This window comes from Microtus pennsylvanicus, chromosome 12 (genome assembly GCF_037038515.1).
Source record: "Microtus pennsylvanicus isolate mMicPen1 chromosome 12, mMicPen1.hap1, whole genome shotgun sequence".
NCBI lineage: Eukaryota > Metazoa > Chordata > Mammalia > Rodentia > Cricetidae > Microtus > Microtus pennsylvanicus.
This window is the reverse complement of record NC_134590.1, coordinates 59,973,394-59,992,694: the sequence shown is the minus strand read 5'-3', so window position 1 is coordinate 59,992,694 and position 19,301 is coordinate 59,973,394. Positions and strand designations below refer to the sequence as shown.

General features: G+C 50.1%; 1 protein-coding gene across 11 annotated transcripts in view; it reads left to right on the top strand.

The window, feature by feature from the left end:
* Positions 1–19,301, top strand: part of Jakmip1 (janus kinase and microtubule interacting protein 1) — a 120,550-nt gene that overhangs the window by 61,683 nt on the left and 39,566 nt on the right. For all 11 annotated transcript variants that reach the window (XM_075943733.1, XM_075943729.1, XM_075943734.1 and 8 more), the window contains exons 2-5: positions 218–480; positions 6,594–7,088; positions 16,423–16,632; positions 17,652–17,771. In XM_075943733.1, the coding sequence (XP_075799848.1) occupies positions 352–480; positions 6,594–7,088; positions 16,423–16,632; positions 17,652–17,771 (954 nt within the window). In that variant the 5' untranslated portion in view covers positions 218–351. The remainder of the gene's footprint in view (positions 1–217; positions 481–6,593; positions 7,089–16,422; positions 16,633–17,651; positions 17,772–19,301) is intronic.

Below are 19,301 nucleotides of genomic sequence, written 5' to 3'. Positions count from 1 at the left end.
TCTCAAGGATGGTAGGACATAACATGGTTGTAACATAACAAGGATGGTAAGATGCATAACATCTTCCAGGTGATTCTGAGGTGGCTTCAGTGAGCTATGACAGGCCCGGCTTGTGAGCGGTAGGCCTTCTGAGGGCAAGGCAAGTGTTTAGCCATGGGTGCCCAGGCTAGTGGCACACTGCCTATGTGCTTACTCGGTCTCTCTTCTTCCCACACAGAATCGCAAGTGATGGTGTGCACAGAGGACAAGCGGAGCCCTGCACGACTGGTTAGCACAGCAGAGCCGGTAGCTGTGCTTGCTGGTGGGTGGGCGTGAACCCCAGGACCCCAGTGTCACGCTCCAAGAGAAAACATGTCTAAAAAGGGACGCAGCAAGGGTGAGAAGCCCGAGACGGAGACGGACTCTGTGCAGATGGCCAACGAAGAGCTACGGGCCAAGCTAACCAACATCCAGATAGAGTTCCAGCAGGAGAAGAGCAAGGTGGGGCAGGGCCTCTGGCGCCGCCTCAGGCTGGGCTGTGAGCATTGGGCTCTGAAGGGGTGTATTACCGGATTTTGGAACCTTGGCTGCCCCTCCCGATAACAGAAGGCAGCTGTGCAGACTGCATGGTGGCAGTTTTCTACCCCATGCTGCCTATGAAGCTTGGTGGGACTGCGAGATTCTTTGCATTTCAGCTTCTCTTCCCTGCAAGATGGGGGTGGGGGTTGTGTGTCACAGTAGGAGTCCTGACAAGCCCTCTATGAAGAGCCTGCCTCTGTCACAGGAGCTTTTTCACCCTCGTAGGGCATGTATGAGCTTTGGAGTCTGTTGGAACAGTGCCTGGCTGGGGACCACATACTTCAGGAAATCAGTTAAGGTACCGATGTCAACCCAGCACTGTGGGGAGGCTCCAGCTTTCTAAGTCACAGACCCGGTGGCCTTTCTCCTTGGTTCAGCCAGACTGGCTTCCTGATCTTGATGATGTCTCTGACTTAAGTAACTGCAGAGGGATTTAAAGTCTCCCGGGCCTTGTTCTGAGCCTGCAGCTGATGTTCTAGTTCAAGGCTGTCCCCAGTGTCTGATAGAACAGCTACAGGAGAAAGTCCCACTGCCATAACCTTTGCTGTGGCTGTGACATGGGAGGGTCTGAGCTCTCTCAGCTGCACAATGGATCCTTGGGGAGTTGGTCACAGCGCCCTCACAATCAGAAGCAGAGAGAAGTTAGTCAGAGTCAGTGTTCAGCTTGCTGTCTCCATTTTTACGCAGTCCTGGACACCCTGCCCAGGGTGCTCCTTACTGCAGAATGGACTTCCCATATCGATTAATGTAACTAAGATAATTCCTCCCAGACATGCCCAGAGGCCCATCTTCAGGTGACTCGAACATCTACCAGGTCAGTGTTAACATTAACCATCACAAATGGGATTTGGACCCAGAATAATGTCCTGGTTCATACGGATCTCATTATAGGTCCTGTCACCAATCTAATGCTTATCCTAACGCCCCAGTGTTTAGAACGTTAGCACATCTGTTCTGGGAGGTATTACTGAGTGCCCACACCAGATTAGCCTGGTCTCACAGGTGCCGCAGTGTGGATTACAGACCCACGAGAATCTCCTGACGCAAGGGTGCTCTCAGCTCTGGGACTTGTGGAGCTCTCAGCCTAGCCATGTCCTGGCTGCTGTCTCCTCCTGCCTCACCCTGCAGTCTCCATAGGACTTTGCCTGTCCAGTCACTGGGATGAGTTCTGTTCTCAGGGAACTCAGCAGAGCATCCCCCAGGCTAGCATGGAAAGCCCAATTAAGGAGTCATTGAACATGACATCATACTAACGGGCAAGGCCGTGCTAATAGTGTCCTTACGCTAGCAGAGGAGGCATCAAAGGCTTGAGGGTGAAAAAGGAATGTGGGAGCAAATGTTCATTCCCCCATTCATTCAGTGAGGGACCTGCACATGTACTGCAGCGGCCTGTTGTGAGTTGGGTGGCCTGCATTTGCCATGAGGTGACTCAGAGGCAGCCCCTTCCCTCAACTGGTGGTGGAGAGGCATGCAGGAGCTAGTGCTCGGCATGTCAGAGGTCTCAGCACACGCAGGACAAGCTGGGCCTGTGAAGGCTTCTTGACCATCTTCGAGCTGGCCCCAAAGAGTTTGCTGACTGGAGAGGAAGCAAACAGACTCACACTGCCTCAAATGTTCCACAGCCCCCACAAACAACCCCAGTAACAGCTGGGGACGGGGTGAGATGGGCATACGGCTGGAAGGGTAGAACACTAAGCCTGAAAAGGCCCCCAAGTCTGAGGTAATGTGAATAGGACTCTGCTCCCCAGCCTTGAGTGTCAGGACCCGGGGCTCTTACAGTAGCTGCTGTCACAGCTCCTAGGTCTTGGATGTCGGGACCCTTAGATCTTTGGACTTGACCGTTCCTTGAACGCTGACAGCAGCTCTGGCCTTTGACCCTTGAAGCCTATCACCTCTGCTGTCTTGACTTTCCTTCTTCTCTGGGCTTCCACTGTCTTGAGCTGTCTCCTTATTTTACTCCCTGCAGTCTTTGCCCGGTCCCTCTCTGTGATTCTGCTGGCTTCCTGATTCTGGTGGTACCACTGCCACCACCTCTGCTGCCACCCTTACCTACACCACCTGCCCTACCCAGGGGGAAGTGCAAAGGTAGACGAGACTTCTCAGGATAACCTCTTCGAACACCAGGGGGCAGCACAGGAGGGTGTGTCCTGCTGGGTCAAAAAGTGAAGGTTACAGCCTGCTGGTGCCCTGGAGAGCCTGTGGCTGAGAGTGACGTGCAAATGTGGTATTAATAATTTCTACCAATCACAACACTGCTTCCAGGTCTAGCAAGGTCCAGTTACAGGCTTTTCACTGCAGCAGTAACAAGCTTTTTTGTCTGAGGGAAGGCCCCTCCTCCAGCTGTGGGGTGAGCCAGGTTCTCTGAAGCTCACAAAGTCCCAGAGCTGAAGCCCCCTGTGTTATGTTAGTTCCTCTTCTCTGCTGGGAAAACAAAGATTCTGCCTGAAATGGCCTGGGGGCGGGGAGAGAAGGACAGGTTTATTCTGACCCACCTTTTCAGAGGACCCGCCCATCATGGCAGGGGAGGTGTGGCAGAGAATAGTCCATAGTTCATGTCAGGGAAGCAGAAAAAGGAGGCTTGCCAGAGCCTAGCTGAAGTTCTCCTTTTCCCTCCCATTCCATCTAGGCCCCCAGCCCATGTGACGGTGGCCCCAGCTGCTGGGTGGGTCTTCCTCACCTGGTCTGGCACCTGACAGGATGAGTCTAAACCCAGTCCCGTTGATGGTTAAGCCTACCCTTTGTCAGCTCTCTTTAAACCCTAACATTCCACCCTGGACCCCAAAACGCTATTCATGGCCATCTCAGAATGTAAAATACATTCAGTCTATGTCCACAAGTCCCCAGAATCATAACACTTCCAACACTGTTTAAAGTTCAAAGTCTCTGCTGAGACTCAAGGCAATCTCTTAGCTATGAAACCTTGTAAAAATAAAACAAACTTACATGTTGCCAAAATATAATGGACCGGGGCCATGAAAGGAGCTGTGGGAACAAAGCATAACAGAATGAACCTCTGAGGCACAAACACGAAATCTTGTAGCTCCGTGACCGACACGTGGTGTCGTGGCGTGAGCTCTGACGACCTTGGGCAGCCCTACCCCTGTGGCCTTGTCATCTGTAGCTCCTGTGAGCTGTGTCCTGCCTGGGCTGGCTTCCCTTGTCTGCAGCTTTCTTCAGAAGCTGCTCCCCATTCCTGGCGTCTCCAACATCCTGATATTTGTACTGTGGCTTAGGCTTTACCCTCAAGTGTCACGCATTGCTGGCATAGCGGTTTCTTAAAGGGACTCTCATCTTACATAACATTGCCTGACTCCTCAGACTTCCCTTAAAAATCTAGGTGGATACCTACCATGACACTGTAACTCTAGTGTTCTACATGCCTGTAATACCGATGTTAGTGGACAGTGCCAAGGTCGGCTTCTAGTTGGAGCAAACCTGGAGCCATGGGTACTGTAGTCTCTTAGTGACCAACTCCTTCTATACATGGCATTAAGTGCTTGGTTCCTCGTTAATGGTAGCAGCCATCTGTAACCACCATACCCTCCTATCTATAAAGTTCAGCTGTTTCCTCTTCCGCCCAAACAATTGCTTTTCACATTTTCCTCTGATTCTTACTCCATATTTCCATAGAAAACCAGAAATTTCCAGATGGTATCTTGAATGACCTGTAGTCCAGGGCTCAAAACCGTTCTTCCCATCCGAAGTCCCCAGCAGTCAGTCTTTACTGCCCGGCTCTGTCCCGACCTCCTGCCAGAACCACCACTGAGCTCTGCTTGCAGCCCTCTAGACCTTTTCTAGCCCACATCCCAAACTCGTCCACATTCCTCCCCCAGACCAGTCCCAGCCCTGAGAACTGTGTACTCAGGTTTAGTCTTAGCAATGACTCTACTTCTTGTGTCAATTTTAGGTGTATCTTTTTAACAGTATGTCAACACTGGACAGACACCACTGAAGAGAGAAGCATCTTTTGACTCTTCTGACTTTAGAGGGTTTTGTACATTATGGCGGGGAAGGTGTAGCTGAGCAGAGCGGCAGCCGGACATGGCAGCCAGGAAGCAGAGAAAAGCGTGATGCTCAGGCGGCATTCTCCTGTCCCCCTTTGTTCCATCCTGGCCCATAGCCTATGGGATGGTGCCACCCTCGTTCAGGGCTGCCTTTCTCCCCTCGTTTAGTTTTCTCTGGAAGTGCCATTGCAATCATGTCTAGATGTGCTTGTCACCATCACCAAGATGACTCTAAACCCAGTCTGTGGGGCCTGACACCCCACAGTTGTCTGAGGCAGACATGGCCGGGACAGCAGTCCTGGCTCAGCACCCGTGTTCCTTGCATTTAGAGTCATCTGTGAACTGTTTGAGTCTTGACATCCTGGCACTAAATTCACCAGGATAACTCCAGTTCCAGCCCTGGGGGAGGTGACCAGCGATGACTGGCATCTGGTGTTGTTTCCGTGGTTGCGTGTGATGTCAGGAGATACTGGTCTCCTACATCTGCCTCAGGACTGTCATTTGCTTCTTTCCTGGCTGTTAATGGACGGATGTGCCAGTACTGAGATAATGTCATAAGACTCTCTTAATTCCCCCTATTTGGCTCTAAATCTTGTGGTCTGGGGAAGACATTGCTGTTTTCTTCAGAAGTCTGGATTACCGAGGCAGTTTGTCTCAGTGCTTTGGCACCCACTGTTACAGAATCCCACAGGTAGTGTAAGGGCTGCTGTGCAGTGTGTATTCTGGGCTATTTGACTCACTTAAGAAATCACTTCGTAGGTGCATTTTACTACAGGCCATGTAAAAGGTTTGCAGACCAGACCCACCCAGCATGCTCAGGCTGAGCACAGGTCCTGGGGCCAGGTTCTCTGAATGGCTCAACCTTTATAATTAACACACACATGCATACACACATAGATGCACACACAAGATACACACACGCACACACAAACACAGAGACACACACAGATGTACACACAAGATATGCACACACACACAGATGCACACACAAGATACACTCACACACATACAGACACACAGATGCACACACAAAATACACATACACACTCACACATAGATACACACACAAGATACACACATGCACACACAGATGCACACACAAGATACAGACATGCACACACAAGGTACACACATGTACACACAAATAAGACACATATAGATGCACACACAAGATACACACACAGACACACACAGATGTGCATACAAGATACACACACATGCACACACATATAGACACACACAGATGCATACACAAGATACACACACACAGATGTATACACAGAGGGGGTCCCACTATGGGAACCCTCTTAGTCTCATTAATAAAAGAATTTAAGAATGGACAAATGGAGGCACCGGATTGTTTGTAAAATAAAATCCCCTCGTCAGGTGAGCTGTAAACTTCGTCTGCTGCCAGAGGAGGAGAGAAGGGCAAAAAACCTTGCTGGTGAGGAGGTCAGACATAAGCTGACCGATAGTCACATGGTGGGGAGAAAAGCCCAAAACATTACAGGACAGTGGGCACACCGGCGGCATCTCTATGGAGTTGCCAACTATGAGCTTCTGTGCTAGGAGTGGGAATTCTGGGAAGGAATTTCATTAAAAAAATAATTATCCCACCCATCTCTTTAGAATGGCTTAAGGTGAGCTCACCTTCCTAAGTGTGGATCCTTAGCTGGATGGCAGTAACCCAGCCCTTATGTTAGGGCTCCACCCTGCCCCTTTGGGTGGCTATGGGATCTGATTCTAGAAACACTTTACTGTTTGGAATCTTCCTGGCTTTGGTGAGAGACGGTTTCTGTACCAATTGTCTCTAGTTTCTTGTCTTTTCTGATACAGTTCAGCACTGAAAGGTCTTCAAGGTTTGGCTTTTCAGGGAAAATCATAAAACAACTGGGAAGGAAGATCTGGATGAAGTTGGGGTAAAGAACGGGGAGTTAGAGGACAGTGGGTGTGGCCTACAGGGGGAGTTAGAGGGCGGAGACTGGAAAAGTGCGGGTCTGCCCTTAACCCCTGTTCCTGCTCTGGTGGCAGGTGGGCAAGCTGCGGGAGCGTCTGCAGGAGGCCAAACTGGAGCGCGAGCAGGAGCAGCGGCGCCACACAGCCTACATCTCGGAGCTCAAGGCCAAACTTCACGAGGAAAAAACCAAGGAGCTGCAGGCGCTGCGTGAGGCGCTCATCCGGCAGCATGAGCAGGAGGCAGCTCGGACAGCCAAGATCAAGGAAGGCGAGCTGCAGCGGCTGCAGGCCACGCTGAACGTGCTGCGCGATGGCGCCGCAGACAAAGTCAAGACCGCACTGCTGGCCGAGGCGCGCGAGGAGGCGCGCAGGACCTTTGATGGAGAGCGCCAGCGGCTGCAACAGGAGATCCTGGAGCTGAAGGCGGCTCGCAAACAGGCGGAGGAGGCACTTAGCAACTGCATGCAAGCCGACAAGGCCAAGGCCGCTGACCTGCGCGCTGCCTACCAGGCACACCAGGATGAGGTGCACCGCATCAAGCGGGAGTGCGAACGTGACATCCGCAGACTGGTACGTGGCGTCTCTCGCCACAACACTTTCTCTCAGGCACCTGGCGGTTTATTTGCTCCAGGCACGGTTGGAGGTACTGGGGTATTCACAAAGTCCTGGCTCTCCCCGCGGTGCTTGTAGGCTTAGCGTGGCGGGTCTCTCCTGCGGCATGGTTCTGGGCAGATCTACAAACTGTCAGGAGTAGTTTTCCTTGTCTCTTGTAGTGGGGCTTGCGGATGGAGGGGGGGGGCTGTAAGAGAGGACCTCGGTGGCTGTAGAGGCACGGCTGAAGGTGCAGCTCTTTTTCATTCACCCGAACTGGGAGTGGACGCTACATCTGGGTAAGACCCAGACCTGCAACAGGGAATTGTGAAGTGCAAAGTATTGGAATTTTTAAAAATGGGGTGGTTGGGGTGAAGGCTGTTAAGTGAAGATGACTCGCATTTCTGGGGGAAGGAGGAGACTTCATTGAGCTAATAGCGGTCACCACCAGCTCTAGTCTGTGTTCCCTAGGCATTGACCCCACTAGAGGTTAAGAGATGAGTGGAACTTTGAGTCATCTCAATGGTTACAGAAAGGAGCAGTCTGCTAACTGGGTTAGCTAACTCTGCGAATACTGTTCTCTCGCCCAAGTACTAATCAGGCCTAACCCTGATTAGCTTCTGAGATTAAATGAAATCAGGCACTCCAGGGTAGTATGGCCGTAGACTGATAATATTCTCCTGAGCCCTGAAGGATATGGAAGGCCAGTGGGGGCCCACAAGGCATAGGGGCATCTCCCACAGTCCTAGAAGATACAGGAGACAGTGCTCTGTACGTGTATGGGACTGTGATGGACAGCTGTGTGTCCATCAAGACCCTGGGCAGCCTCCCCAGCTAGCTGAGATTCTCAGACTGCATGAGGTGGTGATGTTTAGAAGAGCCACCGTGAAAGCTGAGGGCTGTGTTAGGTGGAACGTGAAAGGGCAGGGAGACGCCATGCTGGCAGTGACCTTGAGTGTAGCCAGCCTGCTGCTGTAGACATAAAGGCTCTCAGTCAGGAGGTCACACTGGTCCTGAACAAGGGCAGTCCTTAGCAGTAAAGGGTTGTTCAGGAAAGCCTGAAGTGTGTAAAAGGAAATATTTTGAAGACTAAGAGGAGGAAGAGACAGCCCTGTAGTTAGAGTTGGCGAAAAATCTCTCTGAGCTAGTGGTGGGACTTGTAGGCAGCCTACAGGGGTCCTCTTTGGGAAGGACATATATCACGTAACCCTTATCAAAAGTCTGCTGTACTTCACAATGTGTGGACTGCTGGTACCACATCAACCCTCAGGGCAAACCACACTGCAGATGAAAGAAATGCCGGAAATCAGCCATCCGAGCTGCTTTATCAGGAAGGAGGACAGACAGACAGACAGACAATTGAATTGGGTAACGTGCTGGCTGTGCAAGCCCGATGATCCCAGTTAGATCTCAGGAACCCTTGGTGGGAGGAGAAAACTGACTCCTGTAAGTTTTCTTCTGACCCTACACACATGCCATGGCACATTCATTCCCATACTCAAATACATATGTCATAAAACACACTATGATAATGATGATGATGATAATAATAATAATAATAATAATTTAACCTCCCAGAAAGTAGAGCAAGGAAAACTATAAAGAATAAGAATTACTGAAGACAAAGACCAATAAAGAAATCAAGAAGTTCAGAAATTAATTAAAATTGATAAATTGATTCAGTGCCGACAATATGGATGAAGGGAAACATGGCTAACTATAAGTCACGGGGGTGAACTGAGGACAGTGAGGGGCTGACATTGAAGACACTCTGGGTTGTGTGGACCAACAGATGAGATGTATTTAGAGGAACTGGCGGCCACTAGCTCATGGTACTTTCACATGCAGAAGAACCTGGACCTGGTGCCCCAACAGAAAAGGCTTTCAAATTTCAAATATTTAAGGAGGAAATGAAATGAATCCTGGTTGCATCAGCGACTTGCCTCAGTGCTAAAATCAAATACGTGATAAAATGTCCCTCAAGGGTCCAGCGGTGGTGGCCGCACGCCTTTAATCCCAACACTCAGGAGGCAGAGACAGGCCGATATCTGTGAGTTCGGGGCCAGCCTGGTTTACAGACCTAGTTCCAGGAAAGATGCTCAAGGAAGGAAGCCTTTTGGGCCTCACAGTTTGAGGATGCAGCTACAGCCCATCCTGGTGGGGAAGGCCTGGGGCAGGCAGTGGAGGCAGCTGCTCACACTGAGCTGCTCAGTGCATTCCCTGGAAACAAGGAGAGATGGATGGATAATGGTACCCGGCTGACTTCTGTTTACTCAGTCTGGAACCCCTGCATGGGATGGGCGTCCTACCTCAATTAAGCCTCTGTAAACATCCTCACAGACATACCCAGAGGTGTGATTCCTAGCTGCTTTTAATCTGGTTAAATTGACAGAGATTAACCCTCACAGTACCAAAGGCATCCAGGAAAATAGAGGAGTAGAAAATACCCAAAGTCCTTAGCTAATGACGTGTGGAGAATTGTGGGACTCTTATATTTAAGAACATAGCTAGAAGAATCCTAATTGAGTATTAACGAAGAAAGACCAGGGCTATATTGGAAGGCTAAGAAATCATGGGCCAGGTTGAGTTAATTATGGAAATGTAAAGAACAGTTTAGTATTTACCGATTTAAAGTCAGAAAGTATGCTTTATTTATTTTTGATGTTTTGAGACAGGGTCTCACTGTGTAGCTTGGGATATAGACCTGGAGCTTGCTAAGTAGACCAAGCTGGCTTCAGACTCAGAGATCCACTCATAGGGGCCACCACAGGCTTTAATCGGCAATGAAGTAAAGGATTAAACCCCATGTGGCCATTTTCATCGGTGCATTCCAAACATTTTAAAATTCATCTTCCGGACTCACTCTTGGAATATCTGAATTAAAGTGGAATTGCTCTAATCTGACAAGTTGTCCTTTTGGAAATCTGCTAACAATGTTTGTCATAATGATGAACCAGCTAAGGTTCCACTCAAGTTCATGACCAAAACAAAGGGACTGTTACCACCTCTTCTGTTCAGCTTTGCACTAGTCAGGCGGAGAGTGCATAGAGGACCACAGAAGAACTAAGTTCCAAAGGTTGGAAGAAGAGGAACCTGGTTGGTTACATGTGAATTCTGTAATGCTGCTGCAGGAGTCTGGGATCTGTTCCTTGTCTGTTTCATAGCACAGGCTGGGTAATTATGGGTCTGGAAACTAGAAAGCCAAGGTAGCATCAGATTCTGTGTCCGGCGAGCACCCAGTCCCTGCTCCCACGATGGCACCTTCACAGCCATGTCCTCAAACAGTAAATGGCATGGAACGGCAAAAGGGAGGCACCTGATGGCTTCAGCTGCTCCTACAAGGTCATTAGTCTCAAGGCTTCTCAGAACTAGCCAGCACATTTGTCCAAGCTCTGATACTAAGTAGATACAAAATACCCTTTGTTTCTATACACTAGCGCTGGACAGCGGGGAAGAGAAACACTTAAATGGCAGGAAGAAAGCTCCAGGAATTATTGTAAGGCAAGTTGTATAGGTGTTCTACCTGGCTACAAAGTCTTGCTAAGAAGAGTTAGAGAGCTAAGTAAATAGTTTCCACTGATGAGAATGTTGATGAAAGTGAATGCAAGCTTCCCAGAATCCAAGTTAATTTTTTTCATAGGCTATTGTAAGAATTTTCCTATGATGTGTGTGGGTGTGGGAGGGGGGTCAATAGGGTAGAGTGTGGGGGGGGTTGAGTTGGGTGGGAGGGAGGCGATAACAATGACAGCGAAGACATTATGATAACTAAGCATTTTCTTACCCTGTCCTCATAAGCTCCTAAATGACGGTTTGATTCCCCAGAGTTCATCCAGAGAAACCAATGAGTGTGGGGTGTGTCAAGAGTGGGTAATGGTTAGCAGCACACAGGAGGCTTTGCACTCAGCGTGGATGCTGGCTTCCCACACCTGCGCAGATGGAGCCCCTCTCAACACCCCCAAACCTATATGTTCTAGCTCCTCCCTGAAGTCCTAAAACCGAGTTCTTTTAGGGCAGAATTTCATGCAACTGGGAGGAGTGGCTGGATAGTCAGCAGAGGGTGGGTGACTAGCCCTGCCCCTCCCGTGTGGGGAAGTCAGTAGTCAAGCCCAGCTGGGATGAACTTTCCTGAGTACACTCTGGACAGTATAAAGATGGCGTTTCTGTTTGAAGGGTAGGACTGTGCAGCACAGATCCGGCAAGCAGATTCTAAGTTAGATCTAAGCATTTGAAGGATCTGGAGTGGTAGGTGTGCATGCGTGTTTGCGTGTGTGCACGTGTGTGCGTGTGTGCACGTGTGTGCGTGTGTGTGTATGTGTGTGTGTGTGTGTGTGTGTGTGTGTGAGGGTTGAAGCTTCATGCATTCTAGACAAGCATTCTTTCCCACAAGGCACACTTACAGTTTTTGGAGTTACAACCTTGAAGAAGGAAAAATTTCCAGGTTGTCATATGACTTACTGCATGAAAGGAAAAGTGACCATTCCTCAGCACAAAGATTTATTTGGCCTGGAGGGACAAAGGGCAGGAGATAAGAGACAAAGACAGGTGATAGAGGACGGAGAAATGGAAGGGAACAAGGAAAGGGGCAGGATATTTATTTGCCCCTGAGGACTGCCTCTGGATAGAGAGGAGACAGATGTGGCCCGTGGGCGAAGGGCAGTTTATAAAGATAGGTAAAGGGAGAAACCCTTTGTTGGGATGAGGTGTTTAATTTTAATTAGGCATGTTAATTAAGTGAGCCAGAGGGGGGCGTTTGATTGCTGGCCTTCAATACTTTGATAGCTGAACTTTGTTAATCAGCCTCATGAGCCAAATAAGGAAATAGACCTTAATAGCTAGCTTTAGAAGTGAGGCAGAGGGTGGGAGGGAAGGGCAGGGCCTGCCAGAGCCGCGCTCAAGCTGACCCAGAGCCCCTTCCTGACCAAGTTATAGCAATTGAAACAGTGAGGCTGCGGGTAAAGGCAGATCAAAGGAACAGAAGGGGCTCGAAGAGCCCTGTAAATACGTCATCATGTGACTAATGAACAGGCTATCTTTGTGGTGTAGTAGGAGGTGGACAACATTTTAATAAACACCACCTGAGTGTCTGAACAGTGGGGTGTCTATATAGGGTGTTTCTGCTGTGACATATTTATATATGTCATGTATATAACTGTATATAGCTGCTGGGGTCGCCCGGGTAAAAGTCCAGTAGTCCTAGGAAGTCATCAGAAGCTCTGTGTCTTCTACATGGGAGCATTGTGAGACAAAGCAAACAGAGCAAGCCTGTCAGTGTGGAGACCCCGGACCCAGCCGTGGCACTCTGTGAAAAGGGGAAAATGAGATAAACGTGTTTTCCAAGGAATGGGAACTAAGCTGGCAACAATGCTGCTCGGGCAAAAAGGGAAGAATGACGAGGGAAGACGCGCTTAAAGGTTACCCGTGGACCTTAGTTTAAACCTCAGATGATGGCTCAGATAAAACACCGAAGCCTGCGCAATGCTGGGAAGCAGATGTGTGGCCGGGGATGGGTGAGACCTGGGCCATTAATGAATTCACACCCCTGTAAAGCCCTCGCATCTCCCCTGAGGTGTGCCACTCCGAGAGGATCCAGAACAAACAACAGCAAACAAAAAGGGCTCAGCTGAAAGCTAACTGAAGAATCTGAGGATCTGTTTATGCTTGAGGAAGGTAGGAAGGATGTGCCATAGACATTCAGGAGGGCCGGGCAGGGGTAAACAGATGGCATCAGTGCTTAATCCCAGTGAACACAGAGCTACCAACCCCCTTAAAAGAAGAAGCCTCTACAGGAAGGTCACACATTAAATGTGAAGGCCTGCTTTCCCTGAAGGACAAAGAAAAAACGCTATGCAAATAGGCAATTAATACTAATGTGAATAATAGCACAGTCAGTTAAAGGATTATTACACAGAGGTGTGGAAGAGTGCACTTCTGATGTGTACAAGAATTTGGGTTGACTCAGACATGTGGCGAGAGAAATAAGCCAACCCGAGGATGAGGATGGAGGCCTGTCTTTACCCAGAGGGAGGAGAGAAGGGGAAAGAGGATGGTGGCACTGGAGGACAGAGTGGAGGCTGCCGGCAGGATGGGGCTGTGAAGGAGGGCCTAAAGGAGCTCCATGGACGTTTGGTAATGTTTTCTTGTTGTCCCAGGAGGGTGCATCACTCACAGACAGCCGAGGCAGTCCCGGCCGGTAGAGTGTTTGTACATATCGGAGCCATGTCCTCGCTTGGCATGTTTCAGGGTGACTGGGATCAAATGGGAGCTGGCTGTATAGAACTGCACCATGCAAGGGCTCTTTTGAGGTCTGTCACTCTCTGTACAGCTGCACCGCCCCGTGCAGACTGAACACAGTACCTGAAGCTTTGCGGACTCCCGCATTTGGTGGGCAACGAGAGGTTAAGTGGTCAAGGAAAGGAAATGGACACGCCGCAGGATTTTTGAGAAGCAGCGATAATGCTCTGTTGTCTTCTGCTGACTCTGAACCAATCGAAAATCAACCAAAAGTGTTAGCAGAGGAGGAGGTAACAGGATGCCTTCCTCATCAGCAAAGCTAGGCTGGAGAGCTTGTGGTTTGGTAAAGGCCAGGATGACTCTTAGTTTCTTGTTCCCGTCCAGACTGCAGTTCCCCACTGGACAGAAACCCTGAGCTGCAGACTAGGTAGTCACCCAAGGCCTGTCTTCTGCTGGCCCAGGAAGAGGAGGAGACAATAAAGGCAAAGCCTTTACACCCTGACTTCGTGCCTTGGCTCTGTGGAACTGAGTCACATCAAGGGTTGTCAAGGAAAGTCATTTCCTCACCCCACAAAGCCTAAAAGGTGGTGTTCAGGTATACCCCCACCCACAAACACAAGCATTTAGACTTTTGGTTGTTGGTTTGCAGCGACGGGAAACCAGCAGTAAGTTAGTTAAGCAGGTGTAGATATTGACCAGTTCTCTTATTAGAAAAACCAGAGTAGCTTTTTGTATTGTGGGAACCAGTAAAGCCTGGAGCCTGGGCTTCCCTTACGTATGTGACCCCTCTTTGCCCTTAGTTGGTATCACTGCCAATAGGGGGGCAGGATGGCTGTGAGAAATGTAACACAGTGGCATTTGGTCTCCAGGCCGAAACTTGAAGGGTGCTGAGCACTGCTGGATTGGGCTAGTCAACCTAGCAAAGATGTGGGAGTCACCAACCTACTTGACCCCCCTCCCTCCCTTAGCTAAAGACCTGGAAGGTCTCAGGAGGCAAGGAGCAGCAGCCAGCAACAGCAGGGAGCATCACCAACTGACACTAGTACACCTACCTGTGGCCCCAGTGAGAGGGCCAGCAGGTGCTGGGCCAGTTTTGTTCACCATGAGACCCCAGGCTCTGTGTGAGGCAGTGCACAATGGTGCCCCGGATGGCTATGGTGAGTCTCCACTGTGGGGCTCCTGTTCATCACCAGCAAGGGCATGTTTATATACCTGGCAGGATGCTCTTTCTCTTTGTGCCTGCTCTGGCCACCTCTGCCTCCTGGGTCAGAGCAGTGGCTTGTATGACAACTGACAGGGGCCCCTTGGAAGTGACTTATGACAAGGTGAAAGTAAAGACTCAGGCTGCTCATTGCATGAGCTGATCTCTTCTGCAGAGCTTAGTAAGGAGAGGGAGAGGAGGTGGGAACAGAGAGAGGAAGGGGAGGAGGTGGGAACAGGGAGAGGAAGAGGAGGAGGTGGGAACAAGGAGAGAAAGGGGAGGTAGTGGGAACAGGGAGAGGAAGGGGAGGAGGTGGGAACAGGGAAAGGAAGGGGAGGAGGTGGGAACATGGCCCAGGTGCTCTGGATGCTGGCCAGTCACCTGTGGCCTTCAGTTCCTCCTGTTTGAAGGTGTGTTCTTTGGCAGCAGCGGGAGAAACTCTACTCTTTTTGTTCTTGTTTGTTCTTTTATTTCATGTATGTGGGTGTTTTGCTTGCACATTTGTGCACTGCATGCATGCAATATCTGTGGAGGCCAGAAGGAGGGCATCAGACCCCCTGGAGCTGGAGTTATGGATGGCTGTGAACTGCCTTGTATATGCTGGGGCTCATACCCAGTCCTCTGGAAGAGCAGCCAGTGCTCTTAACTGCTGAGCCATCTCTCCAGACCCTAAAATTCTTTTCTTCAAAATGTCTAGATACCAAACAACAAAACAAGCCAGGCATGGTGGTGCACACCCTTAATCCCATCACTCAAGAGGAAGAGGCAGGTGGATCTCTAAGTTTGAGGCCAGCCTGGTCTACATAGAAAGAAGGGCAGGAGGTCTGGGCATGTCCAGGCTAGCTAGGAAGCAGAAAGGAGGAGGCAGAGTCTCCCTGGGCTGGTGGGACCTGGAGCCCCGGGGAACTCTGCCCTGGGGGAGAATCTAGAGTCCCTTCTGGCTTACTATGTGACTCTAGAACATCAAACTCAAGGTGTTACCAGGACCAAGTGGCTTTGAAGGCTCTGGAGGAGGGTTCTTTCCTCCTTTCCCAGCTCCCGGGGTTGCGTCTGGTTCTTTGGTCCCTGACTATGCAAGCGTTTCCTTGTAAAGAAAAACATATCCAGAGGTCTCAGAGAAGATAAAGATTCTGGGTGACACTCTAGTTAGGACCTTGTCCTCACAGGGATACTTCCCTGGTGGCTGACTTCATATGAGTAAGTTGAAGGATGGCCTGAGGTTTCCTCTGCAAACCTCTGTCTGTGTGGCTCCCTGATCTGTCTGGCCAGGCATGCTAAGCTCTGCTCCCTGTTTGATATGCTGCCCAGGGAAGACTGGCTTTGACCGGGCTGGAGTAGGCAAGGATAGAAGTGTCCCTCTGTGCCCAATAGGGGGCTACCCACACCTGCAAAGGGGGTTCACTGGAGCCCAAGCAGCGTTTAGGTGGCTCTGGGGTTTCGAGGGAAGTTAGGATTGGGGACATGCATATCTGCATCAGTTGCTTGTAGGATCCAGCCATCCAGGAAGGAATTGGTGAATGAGTGGGAGCAGGAGGAGTCACCTCCAGAAGCTCCTCTGTAAGGAAGCAGGATGGGCTAGCCTGCCTGGGGCCCATAGGGCGTTCATGGATTGGGGGTGTCATGGGATATCATGTGTTTTCTATTGTGGAGAGATGACTGAGGAGGGCTGAGTTGCAGCGGGAAGTGCCCATAACTCTGTAGATGCTCAGACCTAGAGCTGTGTCTTCGGTGTTTGTGAAATGAGGTTCTGGGCTGCAGACTCTCACCGCCCCACGTCCAGATCATTCTCAATTCAGTGGACCCAGCATTCATCCAAAGTCTGGATGAGGCCACCCCGGTCCAGAGTCAGCATGTGAAGGCCCATTTTTTTTTCTCTTCCAGATGGACGAGATCAAAGGGAAGGAGCGGGTGATCCTGGCCCTGGAGAAGGAGCTTGGCGTACAGGCCGGGCAGACCCAGAGGCTGCTACTTCAGAAGGAGGCTCTGGATGAGCAGCTGGTCCAGGTCAAGGAGGCTGAGCGTCACCACAGTAGCCCGAAGCGGGAGCTCCCTCCTGGCATTGGAGACATGGCGGAGCTCATGGGTGGGCAGGTGAGGGATAGTATCTTCTGCTAGCTGTAGAGAAGACCACCCACTGCATCCTTCCTCTGCTGGCCACTGCCCTGCTCAGTTTGCCAGCCCTTCTTTGACCTTTCTTATTCTCTCACACTCCCCTCCCCTCTCCTGTTCCTCCCTGGGTCCTTCCCTCCTTTACTGATATTCAGAGTGTGCCAGGCCCAGCATTCAACCCTGAGAAGATAATGGTGAAGAACTCTCTGAGCCTGCTGGGGCTGGAGTTAGAGATATGGACATCTCAGAGCAGGGTACACAGTGGGGACTCTGCCAGGAGGAGGGCCCTGGGTAGGCCAGAGAATGGCAAAATCAGAGGCTCAAAGGCAATCAGGGTTTTCCTAGTGGCTAGCAACACATGCCAGGGCAAGAGTGTGTGGGGGCAGCCACCTGTCCTTTGGCAAAAGGAGGCTGAAGCAAGCCAGCCTGCCTGCCTGCCTTCCTTCCTTCCTTCCTTCCTTCCTTCCTTCCTTCCTTCCTTCCTTCCTTCCTTCTTTCCTTCCTTCCTTTTTTTCCTTCCTTCCTCCCTCCCTCCCTCCCTCCCTCCCTCCCTCCCTCTCTCCCTCCCTCCCTCCCTCCCTCTCTCCCTTCTTTCCCCTCTGCCTCTTCGGATGTCATGAATGCTCTATGCTGAATGCTGCATTAGGTGCTGATGTTTGAATGTCGAGCATGACAGCCTGCTGTGGAGGAATGTACTAGCAGGTTCTAGAAACCACACTGACTTGTGGTGGGTCTTTATAAGACATGCAGAGTAGGTGGGTTGCATGTGTGTGGGAGTTTCAGTTTCCCTGGGCTGGTGTTGGAACCCCACTGAGGTGTTTGAGGTCTCAGGCGGGTTGAGGTGAAGTGTCCCTGGAGGATGTAGCAGGAGTGTCTGTCTGTCTGTCTGCTACCTTGTTCAGCACCCAGTCCTCTAGACAGGTCTGTCCCCATTGTGTCATCGTTGGGTCTGCAGAGCCTCCATGGAATCATTTGAGCTTCTTCAAAGTTTTTATTTTTAGGATCAACATATGGATGAGCGAGATGTGAGGCGATTTCAACTAAAAATTGCTGAACTGAATTCAGTGATTCGGAAGCTGGAAGACAGAAACACCCTGCTGGCAGATGAGCGGAATGAACTGGTAACCATGCAAGACACATGGCGTCTGTGGACGCGAGGAAAGGGCTGGGCCAAGGGGCAGAGAGTGCATGCTGAGGGCCTCCTGTGAGGGCCTCCTGTGAGGGCCTCCTGGTCCCTCCTTCCTCTGTGTATGTGTGTGTGCTTGTGGTGTGTCACACTCACTGAAGAAATCTCTCTGTTTGTTGTCTGTTTAGGGATCCATCCTTAGAAAACAGTTGGGGAAGTCAGTGAGAGGGCGCTGGATAGGGTGCTCACTACAGCGTTTTGTAATATTAGCAACAGAAAGCAACAGCAAACACAAGCAATCAACACTAAAGCCTCCCACGCTGCACAGGAACTGTGGGGACTTTCCAGATTGACACAGCACAGTCCTGAGGAGCAGATGTCACCGACAGGGGACTCCTTGCCTGTAGATTGCAGGATGAAAATGGTTTACAGGGCAGGTTGTGTAGTGGTTTTGGATCTGGAAAGCTGTTCTTTTAGGTGGTGTGGATATGGATAATTCTACTTTTATTCTTTATTTACTTGGCATAAAAGTTGATACATTTCTATTTTAAAAAGTGATGAACATGCATGTTGGTGGCTTAGTTGCTAGAACATTTGCCTGTCATGCAGGAATCCCGGGGTGGGGTGGGGGTTCCATCCCCAGCGCTCCGTAAACCACATGTAATTCCAGCCTTTAATCCCAACACGCAAGGGGGCGGGTAGAAGGATGACAAGTTCAAGGCTGTCCTTCAGCTCATATCAAGTCGTGAGGCCAGCCTGAGCTACATGGGATCCTGTCTTAGATCTCTCTCTCTCTGTTTGTGTGTGTTGTGAAATGAATGCAGACTTATAGTTTAAAATAAATCTTTAGCAAAACTAGTATATGCATAAATATGCTTCCTTCTGCCATAGAAACAGCTAAACCTCTTTTATTTTTAACCCCCATTCTTTCTTTCATTGTATCTTCTTTATTGTGTGTGCCACTTGTAGAGGTCAGGGGATAACTGTGGGAGCTGGCTATCCTTTTTCACTGTGTGGGTTTGGGGATGGGTTTGGGTTTGGCACCTTTACCTGCTGAGCCATCTGCTGGCCACAGTTAAGCTAGTTTTCATGTTAATGCACAAACCTTTCGGCAAAAGCCTCATGATCTTGGTGTTCATTCTGGACTGGATTGTGAAGGAAAATGTATCTCCACAGGTTTAGCAGAAAGAAAATTAATTTCTTCCTAGTGTGCTTGGAGGCATACCTCCAATGGCGACAACCAGACGATCAGACTTGGGCTGTCCACCCATGCCATTTCTACTTCTTGCTTACATATTCATAAACTGAATAAACACTCATGACCACATGGTAATTTACCGAGGAGGGAAGGAAAATGAACAACTTTGGAAATGAGGAGGCAGTCAGGACTCCCCACTCTTTTGTCTTCTGATCTGGGCGTCTACACATTTCACTTTAATCAACACATCCACACCCGAAGGCCTGGTGGTTTGATTTTGCCTTTGCAGAATGGGCTCTTTCTGTCTCCTCACCCCCTGTGTGTTAA